The sequence below is a fragment of the Amblyomma americanum genome, chromosome 2 (assembly GCF_052857255.1).
Source record: "Amblyomma americanum isolate KBUSLIRL-KWMA chromosome 2, ASM5285725v1, whole genome shotgun sequence".
Lineage (NCBI taxonomy): Eukaryota > Metazoa > Arthropoda > Arachnida > Ixodida > Ixodidae > Amblyomma > Amblyomma americanum.
This window is the reverse complement of record NC_135498.1, coordinates 164,387,785-164,409,055: the sequence shown is the minus strand read 5'-3', so window position 1 is coordinate 164,409,055 and position 21,271 is coordinate 164,387,785. Positions and strand designations below refer to the sequence as shown.

General features: G+C 47.0%; 1 protein-coding gene across 1 annotated transcript; it reads left to right on the top strand.

The window, feature by feature from the left end:
* The first annotated feature begins 1,369 nt into the window (after positions 1-1,369).
* On the top strand, positions 1,370-20,793 carry LOC144120202 (beta-alanine transporter-like). Its single transcript, XM_077652618.1, has 3 exons — positions 1,370-1,720; positions 10,401-11,294; positions 20,710-20,793. Exons 1-3 carry the CDS (start codon positions 1,370-1,372, stop codon positions 20,791-20,793), a joined length of 1,329 nt encoding a protein of 442 aa, XP_077508744.1.
* Positions 20,794-21,271: the final 478 nt, after the last annotated feature.

Sequence of the window (21,271 nt, the reverse complement as noted above, 5' to 3'; positions counted from 1 at the left end):
AGTTGAAGCTATGTGTATTTGCGCGCCTGCCTTGGCGCGAAGAACAAACAGACGCGGTCTGCGCCTATAAATGAGGGGCTTCAACCGCTGTCTGCTAGCCCGAGCCGCCGTTTAAGCTTCCGACAAGCTCGCCCGCTCGACTCCCGGGAGAACACCACTCGCTCAGCCGCTCGCGAGGCACCGTACGCCAACCTGCGGATCGGCCCCGTCGAGCTCCTCAGGTCGTCGGACTGTCGCAGTGCCCGGTGAACAAATTGTGTTTTGTTTGATTGTCTCTCTGTTAATGCACTTTAGGTGGAAAGATTTTGTTGAATTGTTATCTCTCTCTATTGTTACCTTGCACGAGTGCATTGTATTTGTAAATCACCCTGTGTCTGCTCGTACGAGTGGTAGTGAAATCCTTTGTATCGTCTCTCAGCTGTATAAACTTTGTTTTGTTTTGTGAACCTTTGGCTCCGACTCATTCTCTAGCTTGCGACCGGCGAAAGCTGGGCACAAAACGACCAACCCCCTTGTCACTTGGTAGCTGGTCTCCGGCTGAGCTTGCCATGCTGAGTCGAGGGCATCTCCTTTGTGACCGAGACCGCTACCCGCACACGCTCTAAGGGTGTCTGGGAGCGCACGCAAAAGTGCGCGAAGTGGAGACAGCGAGACTTTCACCACATACTTTACGGTCAAAAACATGAACAAAAGTGCAAAGGACAGGAATGTGGCGAGTTAAAGGTGCAACTAAATATGCGCTCTAAAATTGCAAAACAAGTGAATAAATAAGGTCCACAGACATCTAAGAATAAAAGAAGTCAAATTTGGTTCTTAAGCGACAAGGAAAGGCTCAGATTAATTTATCCCAGAGTCTCCCGTCGCACCTTCCTGCATTCTTATATGTTGTACTCCGGTCTAACATGCCTACAATTCCATTCAAATTACGTTCGCACTTGAACTGAACTTGTGTGTCTAAAGAATTTCAAGATACCACGCCTATCGAATGAGCTGCCACCAAGGTACAGTTTTCACAGATAGCAACAAAGAAGAAAAATTTTCTAGTCATCGGATGCGTGTACCGCGCGCGTAACAGTGCGAGCATGAAAGAAGCTGACGAGGTCGGAATGATCAGCTTCCTGGCGGTCTGGCTTCAGCTGAGTCGCCTCTCAAGCCAAGAGATAAGTGCCCTCCTACCGACGTCGTCAATATTCCAAGTCATCAGCCGCTGTGAGGTTCCTTCGATGGATGCTCTCTCGAGGCATTGAACCCACGCTGGTGGAAGCGTCTCCATTTGACACAAGCCAAGTTGCGCAGCTTCTGGACGTGACACCAAGCACCGGCACGAGTTTTGTTTTCTCAACGGCAATTGCCTAATCCTAATAAGGCCATGCAGTCAAATGCGGAAGTCGCCGCGGACGCGGGTCCCAAGTCAGGACCTCCTAGCCTCCTGGAGGGCTTCGTGGGCGCCGACTCGCGAGCCGTTATTCAGGAGAACGTCTACGTCATCTTGGGCCACGGACAGTTCCAAGAGTCGGTGTTGCTGTGCACAACGCTCAGCCTGACCGTTCTCCTGATGCACGCGTTCGCCTATTTACTCATCGGTGGTCCCGTGGACCACTGGTGCCTGCCGCCTCCAGATTGGCGCGACTTGCCCGTCCAGCACTGGAAGAACGTGGGTATTCCAGTCCTGAACGACGGAAGCTTCAGCAAGTGCACCATGTACGACCCGCCAGTCCAGGTGAGCTTCATATTTTGCATAGCTTCTTCCATCTGTTTCGCCACACTTAATTCTAACAGGCGCCGTCGTGGTGCCACCTTTATCTAACCTGGTTTTCTTCCTTATAGTCACAAAAATTTTGAGATAGAGAGAATTGAAGTAATTTGAGAATTTGAGAATTTGAGAGATTTGAGTAACTTAAGCACAGCTTTAACTTGCAAACGGCAACACTGTTGCATGAACTCCCGCCATATATTATAAAAAACAATGACGGTCGATTTCAGTAGTTAGGCCAAATACAAAATAGAGGCGTGCTACAAATTCTGTTTTACAATTCGTTCTGCCCTTCGGAGCCCATCTTCAAGGATGGAAGCTGTTTGGATAGCGATAATGCGTTAATACCTATATATGCGGAATTGATCATTCTCTCTTGTACATTCATAGATCGCTGGGAGTCCCCATACCACACCTACCGCAGTGGTGCAGCGGTTAAAGGGAAGCTGAAACTTCTTTCGAAAAAATTGGGTTCTCAGCGGCATTTTGTTATTTTCTCTCTGTTGAAGACGAATATTTCCTTTAAAATGAGGGTAAAAATAATAATAATAATAATAATAATAATAATAATAATAATAATAATAATAATAATAATAATAATAATAATAATAATTGTATTTTCAGGAAAGGAAATGGCGCAGTATCTGTCTCATATATATCGTTGGATACCTGAACCACGCCGTAAGGGAAGGGATAAAGGAGGGAGTGAAAGAAGAAACGAAGAGAGAGATTGCCGTAGTGGAGGGCTCCGGAGTAATTTCGACCACCTGGGGATCTGTAACTTGCACTGAAATCGCACAGCACACGGGCTCCTTAGCGTTTTTCCTCCATAAAAACGCAGCCGCCGCGGTCGGGTTCGAACCCGGGAACTCCGGATCAGTAGTCGAGCGCCCTAACCACTGAGCCACCGCGGCGGGTGGTAATAAAATGCAAAGGCTGTTTTTTACACGCATACGCTCACCAGTAAATCCATAATTTTCTATAATTACTTGCCAAGCCATCCGAAGCAACGTGCTTCGATGCAACACAATCGGCTCCAGCCGGAGATCACGCGAATGTTAGGACGGTCCGGCCAATCACGGGCAACAGCGGCGTTCGCTCGGTGCGCTGATTTACTGGTGAGCGTGTGCGGTAATAAAATGCAAAGGCTGTTTTTTACACGCACACGCTCACCAGTAAATCAGCGCACCGAGCGAACGCCACTGTTGCCCGTGATTGGCCGGACCGTCCTGACATTCGCGTGATCTCCGGCTGGAGCCGATTGTGTTGCATCGAAGCACGTTGCTTCGGATGGCTTGGCAAGTAATTATAGAAAATTATGGATTTCTCAAGCGAACAGCTTGAACGCTTTCCGTACAGTACATGTTCGAGCCTTCAGCGGATACAGAAACCGGAGTAACCAATGAGACTTTTGTGTGCGTCGACAGCGAAAGCGAAGCCGCCACATTTGGACGTGTCGGAAGTGTCGACTTGTACATATGTTTTGCGTAGTTGCATGTGCAAGGGACGGGAAAAGAAAGAAGGAAATAGTGTCGAAGCGCTATTTTGCACTCGCTGCTACAAAAAAGCCGGAGCATCAACTTCGTGATGGCTTGTAAACATGATCGATTTAATATTGCCGGTATGCTTACAAGAATAACGCATGGTAAAGCAGCTTATTTGTTTGTTTATTTATCTATTAGGAGGTGCCGACTTACTCCCGATTGTCTTTTAGAACTGCAATAAAATGCTAAACTGGGTGAAGGGGAGTGAGTTCGCGGTTGGGTGGCGCAGCAACAGTGTATTGCAGCACCACCCCACGGTGCACAAACTATGCATTCTAGCGCCGTACCGTGGAAAAAGCTACGGTTTTTGCCGCAGCACGAATGCATAAGCGACACGTATGCAACGCTCGCAGCAGCGAATTTCGCGAACTTACTGCAGTGGTAGGCCCACGAGCGCCACGTACGACGCTCAGAGGTGGGCCTTTGACATCAAAAATCTCGACCTCACCTCAACCTCAAAAATTATTTGCCGACCTCACTCAACCTTAACCTCATCAATTGAGGTTGAGGCCTCCTGAGACGCCCTCACCTCACTTTTCCTGAGGCCACTGCCGACCTCACTCAACCTCACCTCAACCTCAAATTGTGAGGTGGAGTTCGTCTGCTCAACCTCAGAAAACAAAAAAAAAAGACAGAAACGATTGAGTTTTTGAGTTAAAAAGAATTCTGAGGAACCTGTTTGACAAGAAAGACAAAATGGTGATGGTATTATTTAATAAGGTGTGTTCAGACACTATTGAGGTGCACGCAATAGGAGAAGCTAATAATCTGGGATGAACCGTCGAAGAGTCTTTGTTCTGCGGGCAGGGGTGTCCCATACGCGGTTACCACCGGTACGTCGGAGAGTACTTTATCAGTGTCAATGTTCTGATACCTGCTTCGTGTATACTTGTTCGTATTGGAAGCCTTTCGCTCATTCACGCACAAACCGGCAATTGACAAACACACACCTACTACGCCGTCTACCAGAAACTGGGAGGGGAGGAGGCATTCACGATACTCTTTTCAGACTTTAGAATAGTTAGCGAATGCAAAGAAACTGGTCGTCGGTGTACTTTCTAATACGACGGCTACGTAGACGCATATCAGTATATTTAGATTTCTAGCTCTATCCGGCATAGCGCGAGGACTAAGCGCAGATAATAATTTTGTCACCCAGGCAGCGCTGCGACTGCAGCACACAGAGGCGCGTTGTATTTATGTATGTGTAGAAGCGAGCGGCTTCTTTTATTATTGCGAAAGCATTAGGTGGCTCACTTGCAAGGTAATATCCGCAAAAAACGATACCATGCGACGTCACGAGCAGACGAGTCATGCGACAAATATGATCAGATTACATAATTAATCCATGCTGAATACTGTAATTAGGTAGTAATGACTAATTAGTATAGTTAGTGACGACAACATATGAGCGTGACGTCATACCTGGTCACATGACAACGATGTAATGGCACGTCAAACCTAGTCGCGTGACGACGATGTAATATGACGTCACACCTAGTCACGTGACAGCGATGTAATTTCACGTCATACCAGGCCTCCACCCATCCCTTTTCCACCCCCATTTTCAAGATCCATATGGATCCCACATTACTACACATGAGCGCATGACGCATTACAAAGAGTGCCCAACACCCGGTCCACATTAATCACATTCGGATTGTTCAGCAGGTAAACGTGCCAGTTCTCATGTATGACATACTGCAATGAGCATGCAATTACTCAGGCCGTTGACCCTTGAGATTATGGCGATGATCATGATGATGCTAATAGTGTGTCTATGAGCCTGGGGAAGTCCGACATACCGCTACCAAATTAAAAGTTGCAAGAAGATTCATAAAATACAGTACGTTACCCAGCAACCAAAGAAAATTATTGTGCGGAAAACAGGAATACCTGCAGCTAATCATTTAAGATAATGATGTTGATGTTCTTGGGAGGTCAAGACACTCCCCCGTTTCCGCCACTTCCCTCCGGGGGGCGATGGCAGTGGTTTCGGAATCCTGGGAATTCTCCGATGACTCGGTGATCCCGTGGCATTTTGCACGAAAGGCTAGATTACGTCTTCGAACACTGTGCCGGCTCTATAAAATCACACGGGTTAATACAACTGCAACCGCTCTCTCTGTGAAGATCACCACGGCTCTGCGCTCAAATTTCGCCGCAGCGAAATCTTTTTCCGAGCACCCCCCCACACACACAGACAGACACACACACACACACACAAAAATACACCTCCTAAATACTCATACGCCTCAACAGAATTCTGGGTACCATTGCGTCAACCAGTCTTTGGGACATGCAAGCTGCTTTAAGTCAATCGCTTGTTTTCCTTCAAAACTGAACTAATCAATTATACGCCGGCATCCTCGAAGTTGTTTACCTGCGATCACCGTGTGAGCGTTCCGCGAAACCGTTTAAAGTGAACGATGGGGCTCTGCAAAATATTTAAAGGAAAGATAACGTGTAGTGGCTGGTCGTCTGTAAGGCAGACCACCAACCTAACTGATCCCATACGAGACAAGAAAAAAAACAGAATAATTACAAACATACAACCAAAAATCGCACACTAAAACAGAAGTTAACAGCAGTGTGACGTATTAAACGTTGTATTAGAAGGTTTGAAACAGCGACGCAGCAGCCCAGCGCCTCCACGTAATCATTTCTATTCGCACATCTTCATTTAAAAAAAAAACATAAAAGGAATCAGCTGCCCCATCACCATACTTCCATTATAGTTTTGCATTTTTTCACCTCTGTATCACCGCTATGCCGGTACGTGCACCCCGTGCTGCGGTGTTTCGGCATAAGAAGTACATTTCCGAGAAGGAACAAGGAACCGGAGACCAAAAAGAGGCTATTCGGAAGGATACAACAGTGAAATTATATTTAGATCTGCTTGCATTACGGAACGGGAATATACATAACCAGTGTGAGATTCGAAAGGTGAAGACAGATCAGAAGATTCGACGGTGGTATACAGGTTTTTCTGGCTTCGTGCTTTTTTAATCAAATCAGCATGTGTCATGTTAGGAACCGCCTGAATCACATTCTCTTGCCTGTGCCGACTGCTCCAGTTTATGTTAAGTCAGCTTGCAATGTACAGCAGGATCCCCTTTACTCGGGCAAGAGCCGTGGCGTCAGCGCCGACAACGAGCATGCACACGAAGCAATCTTGCTTGTGGCAATCCACGGTGCGACGAATTTATTGCCTGCTTGTTGGACTGAACTTATTTGTTTGCGGCATCAAAGAAAGCTGCCGCGGGTCAACAAGAGTTATGTGCTTTGCGTGCTCCCGGGAGTTTGAGCCGACCGGCAGGCAGCTATGGCTGCTACGCCAGCGGAAGAACGGGGAGGGAGAGTGGCGTGCCGTGACAGCAGCACCCATTCCAGGAAGGCCAGAGGGGTGGGTCCACCTGTAGTCTTAGGCTCAACGGACATTACGGCGCAGCACCAAAAGCTAAGAGCGGACTGCGGCATCCGGTTGTCTATACATCCAAAACCTAACACTAAGCGTCATTGCATGAACATTGCGGTGTTGCGCTCCAACTCCGCTTTGGAAGCGGCAACAACTGCAAAATGTCTCGACCTCAAAATATCGACCTCACTGAATGACGACCTCACTCAACCTAAAACTCACGAGTGAGGTTGAGGTTTGATTTGGTGACCTCACTCACTAAATTTCGAGCCGTCGCCGACCTCACCTCAATCTCACTTCACGATGTGAGGTTGAGGTTGACCTCATGAGGTCGAAACCTCAAGAGGTTGCCCACGTCTGACGACGCTGCTCTGGCAGTGCGCTGCTCCTTTGTCGTCGGTAGGCCTAGTTTGTTTCGCATCGAGGCCCCAGCGGACTTCGCTTTGGACTTGTACAGCGCCGTAGTCAATGGTCTGTCTGCTCGTGGCACTACCTTACAGAGAACCCCGTTGTCCCATATTACAAGAAAGATATGATCGCATTAGCGGCGCCTTAGCAGAGGAGGTAGCGTGCAGGCGACCGCGCCGGCGGCAGCTGCTATGCGGCTGTGAAGAGAATTCCTTCGGAGCTGCATCACCTCTACCAGCAGCTCGGCGCAGGCCAGCGATCCTCCAGAAGGATTCATTGTTTACACTTCTTTGTCCCAGGGCTTATTGGTTAAGACAACAAATTTTATCACGCTTTTCTTCGCCGTAGAGACGGTAGCTTGGCGCGGTCGGTTTGCGGGAGGCGCGGTGATGTACGGCGGTGGAAGCAGTGCTGCCAGTGAACGGCGCGTCGGAAGGCACTCTAACTGACTAAGGTATTTTCAAATACAGCTGCTCTACCGATCACGTTGGGCGCCGTAACCGAGTACGATGGCGAGATTTGTGACAACGGCGAACCGCGATTAGACTGTCCGTGTGACAACTGTATGAAATGGTGAAGTAAGTGGCTCTATGTAAGTACGGATGTGAACTAAGTGGAAAAGGCAAAAATTCTCTAAAAAGATTAGAAAATACAATGACCAAAAGAGAAATATTGATGCAATAACATTTACCGCGTAGGCAGTTCCGGCATGCTGCACAAAGCTAGTTGTCTAAAAAAAACCGAACTGAAGAATAATTGGCAGTGGCTTAGCTCGGCTATGCCAGGATGTACGTGGCGAGAGGTGCGTTTCCCTATCTGAGCTTGTGTCTCTGTAATGTTACCAAAGAGAGACATATAGGCTCCATCTTGGCGGCCATGCGCCGTCTATTACGCTTGGCAGTCTAGCATCTCCGTTTGCAAGCCCTTCCTCTCTGTATTCGGGCGTCTCCGCTGCTCTTTGCCTACTGACGCCTATTTCTTTCTTGAAGAGCCAACTGCCGGGCGATAACCTCAGGATCGGAAGAGTTAATCTTGTTTATACAGCCGTTTAGCAGCAGCCGGACTCTCCTCTGCATCCACGTTAAACGTTGTGATACAGCCGCTTCTTTCATCTCCGCCTTATATACGCAATGCTGCGCATGCGACGCGCGGTTCGGGTGGTAGAGCGGCGTGCGGCGTGGCGGCGACGCAGCGCGGGGCGCGCTTCGTTCCGACGGTGGAGAGGGCTCGCGGCCGCAGCGATGGTGAACCGCACGCCGCACCTGCTGCTCCTTTCCGAAAAGATTCGACTACAAATTGAAATACCTGATTTGCAAGGCTGCTTTTTCCCAAACGCTGAATATCACGAAATTTTAAAACCGTTTGAGCGTCCCTTTAAACGATGCGCCACTGCACTGTGATGGCGGAGGTTGCCATCGACGGAAGACCCAGGCTGCTCTTCCCGAGCAACCTGTCCCGAACAATTCTTCGTGGAACTGCCGCCTATCTCAGAGGGCACTTTGGTCACAATCTGTTGGGCGGATTGCCAAGTGCATATTTACACACACACACACACACACACACACACACACACACACACACACACACACACACACACACACACACACACACACACACACACACACACACACACACACACACACACACACACACACACACACACACACACACACACACACACACACGCGCACGCGCACACGCACACGCACGCACGCACGCACGCACACACACACACACACACACACACACACACACACACACACACACACACACACACACACACACACACACACACACACACACACCACACACACACACACACACACACACACACACACACACACACACACACACACACACACACACACACACACACACACACACACACACCTGGCCAGTTTTCCCACCAGCGGTGAGCAGGTGGGCAGCCTGCCACAATGCAGAACCCAAGAAAAAGCATAGCACACAACCGCTAAATGTAGGGAAGGACCACTATTTGTACTAGGGCACCAAAAATCGTGCCAATATTTTACCCCGGGTGTCCCGAATCAAAAGGTTTATGTGCCTAGGATAGCAAGCAAGACTACAATGAGCAGTCTTGTAAACATCTTGGGTAATCGGGGCTAGCCAATGTCGCAGCTATGCCGTGATTGGCGCTGTGTCAATTTAACCCCGTTGCTAGTCCTGCAAGCCCACATAGGAGGAGGGTCGCCAGATCCGGACGTCCTAAATTCATAAAAGCAGAAAGCAAATCAGTTTGGTGCCAAAATAACCATGGCGTAGAAAGCTAATACTCTCTGCCACTTCCTTCGGTTTTTAATTTTTAATAACACCCGTGAGAATGCACCTGGTGCCCCATCAAATGAACCAAGCTTTAAACGAAAATTGCTGCGAATATCGGGAATGAGGCTTAAACATCATTGCTGGCGGTCGTTTCCGAAGTGGTAAATGGAGCCTATTCAAAAACAAAAAAAAATTGCAGCTGGCTTAGCATGCCTATGTCTGCAATATTTTGCAATAGCGCTAGTTGCACTGGACGCTTAGGTTGTTACGTTCTAAAGGCATTTGACCTAATTACCTTTTCCCGGGAGGCATTTGCCATGAACACATTCAACCAGAAGGCATTTAAGGTCTTTACTCTAAACGTCTTTGACCAAAAGTAATTTGACCTAACGACCTTTGTCCTAAAAGCATTTACATTGAAGGCCTTCACCAAGGTGAAGGCTTCCAAGGTATACCTTTCATGCTAGGAATCCCGGAAAGAGTAGAACACTGGGCATGCTTGCACGCCGTTGCATCAACCGCGGCGGCGCTAACTTTGGCGCGTTATGGCAAGCGCCAATACGGCAGCACAGCAGCGGGCCTGATGAACGAACAAACCACCCGCTCTTATTATGAGCTTTTTTTTCCCAGTGAAACTCTCTCAGATAAATCTGCATCACTTGTAGTTCATTCGGCAAACTTCAGGTTTCTCAATGAAATTTGTTTCCTATGTTCATCTGCATAAGATAAACCATTTTGATTAGGCGTCAGACTATATGAATACAAAAATATCTCTCCCTTCCCACTTTGCGCTGCAGGGAGGAATATATTCTTATTTTTCGACAAAATTACCTCGTATTTCTTAATTGCTTGTTCAGGCCAGGTTCGCGGTCCGTGCTTACCCTTGATGCTAAATAAATTAACATTACATTATTATTACATGTTATCACTCAACGTTAATATGGTGACGTCACTTAATTCAGCTACCACCTTAATTTCCTTTTTGGTTTCCAAGGACGACGCCGAGGAGGAACGCCAAGAGGTTCCCTGCGCCCGATGGGACTACGACACGACGAACGTTGGTGACAGCATCGTCAGCATGTGGAACCTCGTTTGCGAACGCAGTTGGCTGTATTCCATGTCCACCTTCGTGTACACGCTGGGCACGCTATGCCTGGTGCCTGTGGCCGGCATAATGGCTGACCACGTCGGCCGCAGGCCGGTCGTACTGCTGAGCGCCACCATCATGCTGTTCGCCAGCATAGCGGCCGGTTCGACGCCGGCCTTCGGTGTCTTCCTCACGGCCCGGTTCGTCATTTCCGCCGCTGCCAGCGCGACCAACGTGTTGAACTTTATCGTCCTCTACGAAGTGACCGGACATGAGCACCGTGCCCTGTACATCCTCCTGGCCAATAGTGTGGCCACCACGTTAACGCCTGCGCTGTACACCTTCCTGCGGCCGCTCCGTCCTGGCCGGACGCTGTCGCACGCGCTCCTCGTCGTGGCCACGGCAGCTGTGCTGGCCTGGTGCTATTCACTCGAAGAGTCCCCCGTCTGGTTGCTGTCCACGTGGAAAATTCGCCAGGCTGAGAGCACTATGCTGCAGGCAGCAAAATCCAACCACATGGACATGGCCAAGGCCAGAGCCACCTTCAGAGCGCTCAGGCGACAGCTGGAGAAGCGAGAGACAGCCTCCGAAGCGGGCACAGGTGGCTCGGCGCGCATCTTCCTAGCCGCCTCCTTTCGGCGGCGCGCCATGTCAGTATTTCTATCCTGGTTAGGGGTGGCATTCGCCTACTATGGCTCACGGATGGGCCGCATGGATTTGGAAAGCCACTGGATAGTGCCTGCTCACCTGTTCAAAATCTGGTTCCTCATCGCCGTCTACTACGGCATGCAGAAACGAGGCGTAAGAGTCACGTTATCCACCGTGTTGGCTTTGATGTTTTTGTGCAGTGTCTTTCAAACAGTCTCGTACGAATGGAGGTTCAGAACCGGGATGTCGGTGTCTACACTGACGGTCTACAGTACCACTGCTGCCGCTATGTGCGTCAACTACGTCTATACCGCAGAGGTGTTCCCCACTGCAATACGAAGCATTGGGTTTTGCATATCCTATTCCATCGGCCATGCGGGAGTTCTTTTGGCCACATTGATTGACACCTACGCTGAAGGCCACCGAATATTAGCCCTGAATATTGTCATGACAGTGCTGAGCTTGGTCAGCGGGCTGGCAGTCCAGTGGCTACCTGAGATATTCGTCCACCAGAAGACAGACACCGATCCGGGCACCTTAGACGAAAAGCAGCGAAAGCAAGCCCTAAAGGAACGTCTTCATCCCCTTCAAGCATTTGGGAAGCCGGCAAAGCAAAGCCACTCGAAAGAACATCGGAAGTCTAAGCGGGAGCCGACAAGCTCTGGCGCGTCTGCAGCTCCAAGCGCAGTTACGTCTGGGGTGACCTCCCCAGCGTCTGTCATTTGCCCGCAGCGTATGACTACATCACCCTTACAAGAGCTTGGTTCATCTCCTCAAAATGCTGAATCGGGTTTGAAAGGCGCTGGGTCTCCCGGTTCTCCAGAGCAGACGACTGCATTACCCTCGCATAGCAATGGACTACCCCAGCAAAAGCTTGTGCCAACTTCCGAAGAAGTTGGATCACCCCTCCAAAAGGCCGAGTCACAATCTCTAAACATTGGATCACCTTCAGAAGTCCCTTCTAAGCGCAAAAAGAAACAAGGTTTCAAAAGGCCGCAAAATCACTGAAGGTGCGCGTTACAGTTGCGAATAGGGTATTGATCCTTTCGTATGTACTTCATTTTTTCCTCTTTGACGGAGTCTCCTGAGGAAACGAATTTTGGAAGACTAGATACATTTTGTTCTACAGTGTTGACCTCTGGACACAAAATCAATTTAGACGGTTCTGTGTCCTTCTTAATGTTCACTGTTTTATATTGGTATTCGAATGTCTGACGAGAAACATTAATGTAATACGAGAATGCAATACATGCTGACAGTATATCTTGACGTCGTTGGCTGTGCTGCAGCATTTTTGTGCTTGACGTTGTGACATTTCTGAAGCAGGCTTCTCTTGATATTGTGATACCCGAAGACAGTATTTTGTGCTTTATCTGTTTTGAGCCAGTCGTAAGGGCCAGGACTACGTGTAAATATGTGGGCAATTTCTTCAAGTTCCGCAATAGATATGTTAGAGGAACTTTTTTTTGTCTAGATGTGCTGCTCCTCGATGGCTCTCGCAGAACGCACACATCTGAAGATTGTAAGGAAATATATTTTTAGTGTGTTTTGTGTGTTTGTGTCCTGTGCTTGACAAAACAAACTGACGCATATATGCATATTTTTTTCTATTTCTGGATACGTCGATAGCAGCAATGAGATGTAGGTAGAGCATCCGCCTCAGGCGCAACAGGAATGCGCTTAGAATTCCGGTCCCCCCGTAACTGGTTGTTGAAAAAAAATACCTCCAGTGGTGATGGACTTGAATCATGCGCGTGGGGTGCAGCCTGATTTCGGCGACCATAGCCGATAACACACTCTAAGCAGAACACCATTTGCTCAGCTCGCTGTGCGTGGCACCCACCGACTGCACAAACGCACTAGTTAACCGCCAGCCCTCAGTTTTCGGCAGCTGCGGATCAGATGACGAATGCGGCGGTCAGAACAGTCGCGCATTGGAGGGCGGAAAAAATCTGCGGCTCTAGACAGGCCACCATGGGAAGTGAAGCTGCCAACATTTAACATTACAACTCCCCCCCCCCCCCAAAAAAAAAAAAAGAAAGAAACGGAACAGCCTGCTTTGGAATATGAAAGTCAAAGATAGCGCTTTACTCGGACGAGCGGAAAAAAGTCATAACTCTCTGTGATCGACATATCCACTCACTGGACCTTGCTGTCAGGCTGTGCAGTGGCCCCGTGAGCTATGAGACATCATGCGCAATTTTCTGAGCTAAACACCGCAGCCCAAATCTAAACCCGTTCATCTGGAAAATAATTGGTTTCCAGGATGATATAGGCAAAGGGACACCTTGCGTGGTTAGACAACCAACGGGGAAGAGGGATTTCGTTAGACGAATTTGAAGTTCTTGTCGTGTGCAAATTATGGCATTATTTTACACGTTGCCCCAAACGCACTATACAGGGTTTCATTAAGTCTTACACAAATTTTAAAAGCAGGCTTTTTGATTTGGAAAAGCGCTTGTTTCAGCACAGCATTTTCAGCGCTGTTGTACATCAGAACACAGCTAAGACAGCAGGCTGGTTAACTAATAATGAATTATTTTTCTTGTAACTATTATTGTTACGCTCTTAAATTACTGGGAGGCGTGGAGCGCAAACTTAATAATATCCATATCAGCCTTCAGAATTTCAAAAACGCGATTACCCTCGTTATTGTCGACCAACTATTTTTGGCTACATCGTGCCAAAAGGCATGCGCTGTCGAGAAGCTTGGGACAAAGCAACCACTCCAGCGCATGTAACTCGTATAAATTTGTTCGGCCAATGCACCGACGGTAGCCGTGTTTCCTAAATTCTAAAAAATATGGGTACTACGTAAGGTAGGCTCCCTGCCTCCCATCAATTAAGAAGCCTAACAGTTAAGTATTCAATATTAGTTAACCAGCCTGCTAGTCAGCACGTCTTCGCTGTATTCGGATGTACTACACCACAGACAAGCTATGCCGAAAAACCGCTCTTCTAACTCAAAAAGCCTATTTTTAAAATTATGTAAATTCTTGGGTGAAACACCGTGTATAGACATCGTTATCAAATTCCTACATTAAACCATAACGACGGGAATGCAACCACACGGTAGTGATTCTCTACTAGTGGCGTTGGTCTCCTTCAATAAATTAGGTTGATGAAAGAGGTTTGCCAGATAATTTTTGAAAGGGTCAATTCGATAGGCACGCAATAACCGCGACTTTGGATATTACGCTTCTACAGAAAGACGGTCCGATTTGTTTGAAAGGTTTTCTGACAAACATTGCTCATTTCATTACATTGTATTTTATTCGACATTGTTACAGACGTTAGTAGCAGAGACAAAAAGCTGTGGATGCAGCTTGACGGGTTCTGTGTTCCTTTAACAAATCATGTGTGCGCATACGTACATCAGTGTGCAATTGACAATTCTTTCGTTTATGAAGGCTATCAACCTCATGGTTATATTGCTTTTTCAGTAATAGATTGGTCCATGCTGCCGCAGTGTCTCTGTTTACGAGCCAAATGGGATCCTCAGTGAGTAGGGTGGCCACCCACTGATTATAGTTTCGGGATGGAGGATACGGCCTTGTTTTTCCGGCAGGACCATTGCATGTGGCACATATCCGCACCGCTTATATTGCGCCGTCATTTCGCCCTTACAGTTCTAGGTAACGCGTGTGTAGTGATTATAAGATGTTAAAGGTGTTGCTTTGTATCGATCTTAATTTAATTTCTTTTTCCTTGCTTAATCCATTCGAGGGTTTGGGTAATTCTCATCGTCCTACCCTCTGGTATTGCAGGATTTCAGCAGAGGTGTAGAGGGGCACATCATAGTTATGATCCTTCTGCGACGGTTTTCGCGGTCAATTCATGGCCAAATTCGTTACTTCGAACCTACTGGTGTCCAGGAGAGCACACTATGAGTGCTATCAACCTCCTGAATAGGTAGGTAGCACAATAAAACGTCCGTCAACTGGTCCGGCTGCGTCTTCGTATATTTTTATTCTGTACGCACTCTTCTACGCTTCTGAAAAAGGAATTGAAGAGTAGGAGGTTGGACCTTTTAATTTCACTTAGGTGGTGAGCAGAGATGTTTGCAATTGAACATCAGACCAGATTTTGGCGTCATCAGAGGGACAATAAAGCTAGCAGCGCCGAGGAGAAATTCGACCAGGTGTTGCACGATTGGGCTAACATAGACTAGAGAATCATTCACAGCTTTCCTGACTCCATGCCACAGCGCTATCGTAGCACGGATAGGACTATATTGTTATAAAAAAGAATTTATAGAATTGGTGCCTAAATTTGTACTAAAAATCCATATTATCGCCGATGCCTTCATGCAGTGCAGAAATCAGTTCTTCAATTATTTAAGTGTTAGAACCTACTGACTTTCAATAAAAAGTTAAAAATTGATGGAGTGTAATTAAAAGTTTGACATTGTCTTCCTATCAAGCTCATGCGCCAGATGTGGGGGGGGGGGTTAAAAATTAAAATCGATAAACTGAAACTTCATGTCCTTAACATCGCTACTGTAGTCTTCCTCCTTTGGTTCGCCTTAAAATGATTTTTCCTTTTTTAGGTTTCTATTTACTTATTTTTCACAGCTGTTTAATAAAGCCGACGTTTCAATAATCAGAGTATATCCGTACCCCTCTGCGTAACGATACTATCCTCGATTTGAGGGTCTTAAGAGGCGGTATTAGTTAATCAAAAGATTGCAGCCCCTCAGTCACTGTCCTCTGGTGGCGAGAACCCCGCGAAGAAAATTGGCATTTTTGTAGCGATAGCTACATTACGGTAGCATTTCGAGCCTGCAGTGTGGCGGCGCCTGCACACTCTCATGTGGTTTGTCACGTGGTGCGGAGCTGCTACCGGCGGCGCGGCGCCGTGGCTGAGCACGCGGTTCGTAACGTGGTTGGTCACGTGATCAAGTTCCACTCAGCCAGCTGTAGCAATCGCGTCACTCCAGGTTTAACCAGAGCTAAACCACCGCCATTGTTTTTCTTTTTTGTCTTCATACCTCTATGCTACCCCAAGCCGTGCTTATTCCAAACAATGTGAATTGTTAATTGCGGGCTTTAACGCCCAAGAGCAACACATGGGCTATGAGCGACGCTGTAGTAGTGGTGCTTCGGAATAACTTAGAATGTAAAGTGCACTGACATTGCACAGTGCAGGGTTTTTTTTTGTAATCCATCTCCGTCAAAATTCCGTCCTCATAGCCAGGATCGCACCCGCGCCAACTGAGGCACCTCGGCGGGCCGTGCTTAATTCCGCCCTCTGCATGTAGTAGCGTACGCATTCTTTAAGGATCTCCTACAATTTATACGGCCAGCCTGCAGCTGTGTGACAACTGCCTGATACAATGAATGCATTCGAATCGAAATCTTCAACAACATAGTTTGATCGCAGCACCTGTGTTTCATGTATTGGTCGTATATGACACAGAAAATAAAGCTATTCCCTCTCGATGCTACTTAAGTCACAGCAGTTGTGACATTTGCATTAAAATTTTCTACAAATAACAAAAACGGGAACCTTTATTACTGGTTTCAACAGCGTGGCGTAAATTATTTTGTGATTGTCGAATGCGTGTTATGAAGGCGTGAAGTTTCTTTTCTAAGCGTCATTAATTTTATTCCTATTTTAGAGCGGATCTGTTAAAAGGACTTTTAGCATAGCGAAAGTGTATTATCGTCCACGTATAACGTCTTAGCTTAAGCCTCCAGCGCGTGCACAGTTCCATTTGCGCGCCCAAGCAGGCTCCACACCACGAAACAGTGCTTGAGGAGCCGACATACGTAAATCCGTTAAAAGATTACATATGCGCTATGTAAGACTCTCCAAAATCTCGTTTGCAAGTCGTCGGCGCCAACGAAAGTGCTGCTGGAACCAGATTACCTGACCAATCGCACGTTACATAGCCATGGATCACTCACATGACTCTGCAACTGTTCTGAATTTTATCCAGTTCGTGGCGTCATCACCGGATTTAAGTCGGCTTTAGCCTCTGCATCATCAATCTATTCCTGCCAGTTTTATGGATCCCCGCGCAGGTGATCAGTGACCTAAACAGGGAAGGAGATGGGTAAGTGTGACCATTATTATGGAGCGAAACTGAAGTAATGTTGAAATGGCCCGGAAGGCAACCGCAGTGTACGATAGGCGGCGAAGCGTTGGATGTTGTCAGGAAAGGCACCTACTTCAGGCAGGTAGTGACCACAGGTCCGGGCCACATGAGTGAAATAACTAGAAGCATGAGAATTGGGTATCTTACGGCCACTAATTTATGGGGCAGAAAAGTAAGAGTATTGAAATAGGTTGAACCAAAACGGAGGGCAATGCAGCGAGCTACGGAAAGGTAAGTGATAGGTGAATGTGAAGAGATAGGAAGAGAGCACGGCGAGTCAGTTGACAAGGTGAAGTTAATAACATTCTATGCGAGCTCAAGAATACTAATTGTGCAATGGCAGGGCATGTTGTGCGAAGGGAAGATAACCGACGGTCGTTACAGGTGGCGGACTCGGTTCCAAGGGAATGCAGACGTAGCAGGGGGCTTCAGAAAGTGATATAGGCAGACGATATTATGAATACTGCAGAGATGAGGTGCCCGCAGCTGCCACGGGGCATGGTTAACTGCTACTGCTGTAGATGACGATGATCCTGATGACTCTCAATCAACAGTGGATTTTTTATATTTCGGCAAAAAGGTGAAGCAGCAAAACAGCATTGAAAAACGACCGATAGCGGAAGTTGGCAGCAAAAAAGAATAGAAAGTTAATATAGATATATTCAGATACTTATTATGAGACTAATTATGGTTTGAGTAATCATTACTAGGACAAAAATACGCAAGAATAAACCAGCACATTCGATATATTGGCGGTATGACAAATCATGATAATGAAAAACACGAAGCTGTATTTTGTTTGCACGACGCGCGGTGGACGATTCTGACAGTATGCCAGTTCATAACAATACCTTGTATAATTGGGTTGGCAAAGATTATCCCAGCAGACAGTCGGTCACTGGCAATGCAAGCTGAGCAACTACCACTTCTATGCCAGTGCGATGAAATTTCACCTTCGAGTGCTCGACTTCTTTGAAGGTCAAACCTAAATCCGAACCCGTGGCGTTCAGTTTCCTTCGCCTGCGCATTACGGAGACCTTTTTTCTTTGCCTGCTCCTCCTTAGCTTCCCTCGCACAGCCGTTCAAGTTTCCATCCTAACTGAGAGTTACGGCACCTCTTCTTTTCTGTCAACAAGGCCACCATATAGGCTTTTCATTTCCAGTATTTTACGCCAGTTTTCTAGCAGTCATATCGTTGGCGACACTTGAAGTACTTAACAAAACAAATGCTGTGGTAGACAAAAAATAATTTTATTTGACACCCCGCAGCGAGCTCCACATCTCGTCTTTCCACGATCACCCGCTGAAAAGCGGTTGCTGGGCTAAGTAGGTGCATTGTGCAGCATCTCCGATATCTTTTAAAGGAATTGAAGTAGGATATCTGGCTGTAAAATTCCCCGCTGTCATGGTAAACCTGACCAATGATTCAGCTTTGTCGTCAACATGCGCTGGTGGTCGATCAGTCCATCTTTTCAAAAAAAAAAAATGCGGGAAGCCAACTGTTTTCTTTTTTCTATCGAATATAGAAGTCCTTTTCTTACAAGAGATGCCAACGAAAAGATGGAAACGCATGATGTGTTCCAGAAAATAAAAACACTATTACCCATCGTCGTGGTTCAATGGTTAAGGCGCTCGTCTATAGAGCCGGAGTACCCGGGATCGAACACGAGCGCGGCGGCCGCGTTACGATGAAGGCAAAACGCAAAAGGCGCCCTTGTGCTGTGCGATGTCAGTGGACGTTAAAGATCCCCAGGTGGTCGAAAATATTCCAGAGACCTACGGCACCTCTTTCTTCCTTTATTCTTTCACTCCCTCCTTTATTCCTTTCCTTACGGCGCGGTTCCGGTGCCCACCGAAGTATGTGAGACAGTAACTGCGTCATTGACTTTACTCCAAAACCAGTTTTCCTGTTTCACCTGTAACCGGTGTGCCACGCTGGACATGACAGATTATTAGATTTAGTGTCGTCGCACAAAGAGGCTATATCCGCCTTACCCTCGCTGGTGCCGTACTGCTTCCATAACGGGGCTGCTTCTTCCTGCTCCACTGTGCCAAACACTTTTGCCGCTCCTGATTACATACATCGCCCACGTGTTGGGCAACAAGCACGCCGATCCGAGCTGGAGCCTCGACCCTTTCGCGAAGCTGTGATACGGAACTAGACATTGCGTAAAGGTACATTGTACACACCGATGCTTTGCGGCCTGTGTTCCTTGAGCTTTCCTTGCACACGTCACAGTTCACTAAGAAAAGCTGTTCAGAATAACGAGTCGACACGCTAAAATCGTTTTACGTGTACATGCAATTGCTGGTTCTTTATTTACATACTAATTTTTTTACATCATCAAGAACACTTTAGATTGAAGGCTTTGCATGAGGATGATTGCAAACATGCTTTTAATTAAAGAGGGACTCGATGGCTGACATGAGCCGAGTTTGCGTGGACCTGATTTGACAAAATAGGCGTGAAGGTGGGCGTTGGTGGGAGATCCAGGTGGATCACAGGCCTCGGGAAACCTCCTGTAAACAGACGGCGAATGGCATTTGCTAGATCTCGACTCCCCCCTGACACCCTTCCTTAATGAAATTTATTGCTGAATTTATGGAGGACTATCGTAGCTCTCAATTCATTATAGATATCTTCCACTATTTTAATGCAAGCTCTTCCACTCCCCGATTCCTCAAACCCTGCATCAGGGCTGAGGTTTGTACTGCGAAAAATGCTTCCTCGTAATCGGTGTAAGCTATCTGCAGAGTTTTATTATATTCTGCTCATCTCTCTATCACCTGATTTATAGTGTAAACGTGGTCTCTTGTTGATTATTCTTCACGAAAGCCTGCCTGAACATTTGGTTGAATGAAATCTAGGGTTGTTCTGACTCTATTAGTGATTACCTTAGTAAATACGTTGTAGAGAACTCACAGTAATCTGATCTGTCTAATTTTTCAAGTCCTTGACATCTCCCTTCTTATGAATTAAGGTAATGTTAGCGTTCTTCCAAGGTTCTGGTACGGTCTGCGGTCATAAGGCATTTTGTATACGGGGTGGTTACTTTAGAGAGCAATGAATCCCCAAAAAAGAGGTAAAAATGTTAGTACTTTGGCAATTATCAAACTAATAATGCTTATTTATCTCTTAAAGAGGATTAACTGTGTTCTAAAAAATGTTTCACGTTAGTACGAAGTTAGTAAATGTGGTTTAAAATAAGGAACGATTTGATTTGGCAACCTCGAAGCCGAATAACTTGCCCGTAGTACTGTGCGTCGGCCACGTCTCGGAGCTGTTAGCAATACTTATTTTGCCTTACGAAACTGAATATTGTTTTTCATCTTAAGACGTTTTACTGCAGTATTAAATCATTTTGAACTGCTTCGCTCGCTAATTGTTATGTTGGAAATGCACACAATTTAATAGCGCACGTAAGGTGTGCTTATAAGTCCGCCTTGCGCCTTTTGCGGGGTTCCCAGAGCTTCCCAGACTACGATATTTTGGCATTGGATGTGTGGCAGCAGCTGCTTCGAGCCCCCCAGCAGTTATCCCCCGCACTCTGAAGCCCTAAATAACTTAGAGTATCACCAGTTCCGCGTATATGGGCGTTTACCCATTAACGCAGTCACGTCATACTCTTTAGCCGTTGCTTAAGTCCGATTTCGTCATTCTTTGTTCGAAGGGTGCTTTGCCTTGAAGACCAAGTCTCGAACTGAAACGAAGTCCTAGTGAACCTAGCTCGCATTTGCTCTAGCCAATCTCAATCCGGCGCCTTTTTTTTTCGTTTTTCATGCCGTATTTCCGGAATTCATCAGAGATTCTTTTTATGGGGTGTGGAAAATTTCAAACGTTTCTTTAAATTTATTTATGCTGTCTTTGTTCAGTAATTTATCCCCTGACACTTTATGTACAGCGAGCGCTCCTAACTCGATTCTCAGGAGTGTTTGCGAAACTGACAGCCTGCCAGTCGGCTCGTTTCGGTCGGTCCAGAGGACAAAGAAGAAGCTGAACAGGAACGGTGCCATAATTACTAAGGTGAAG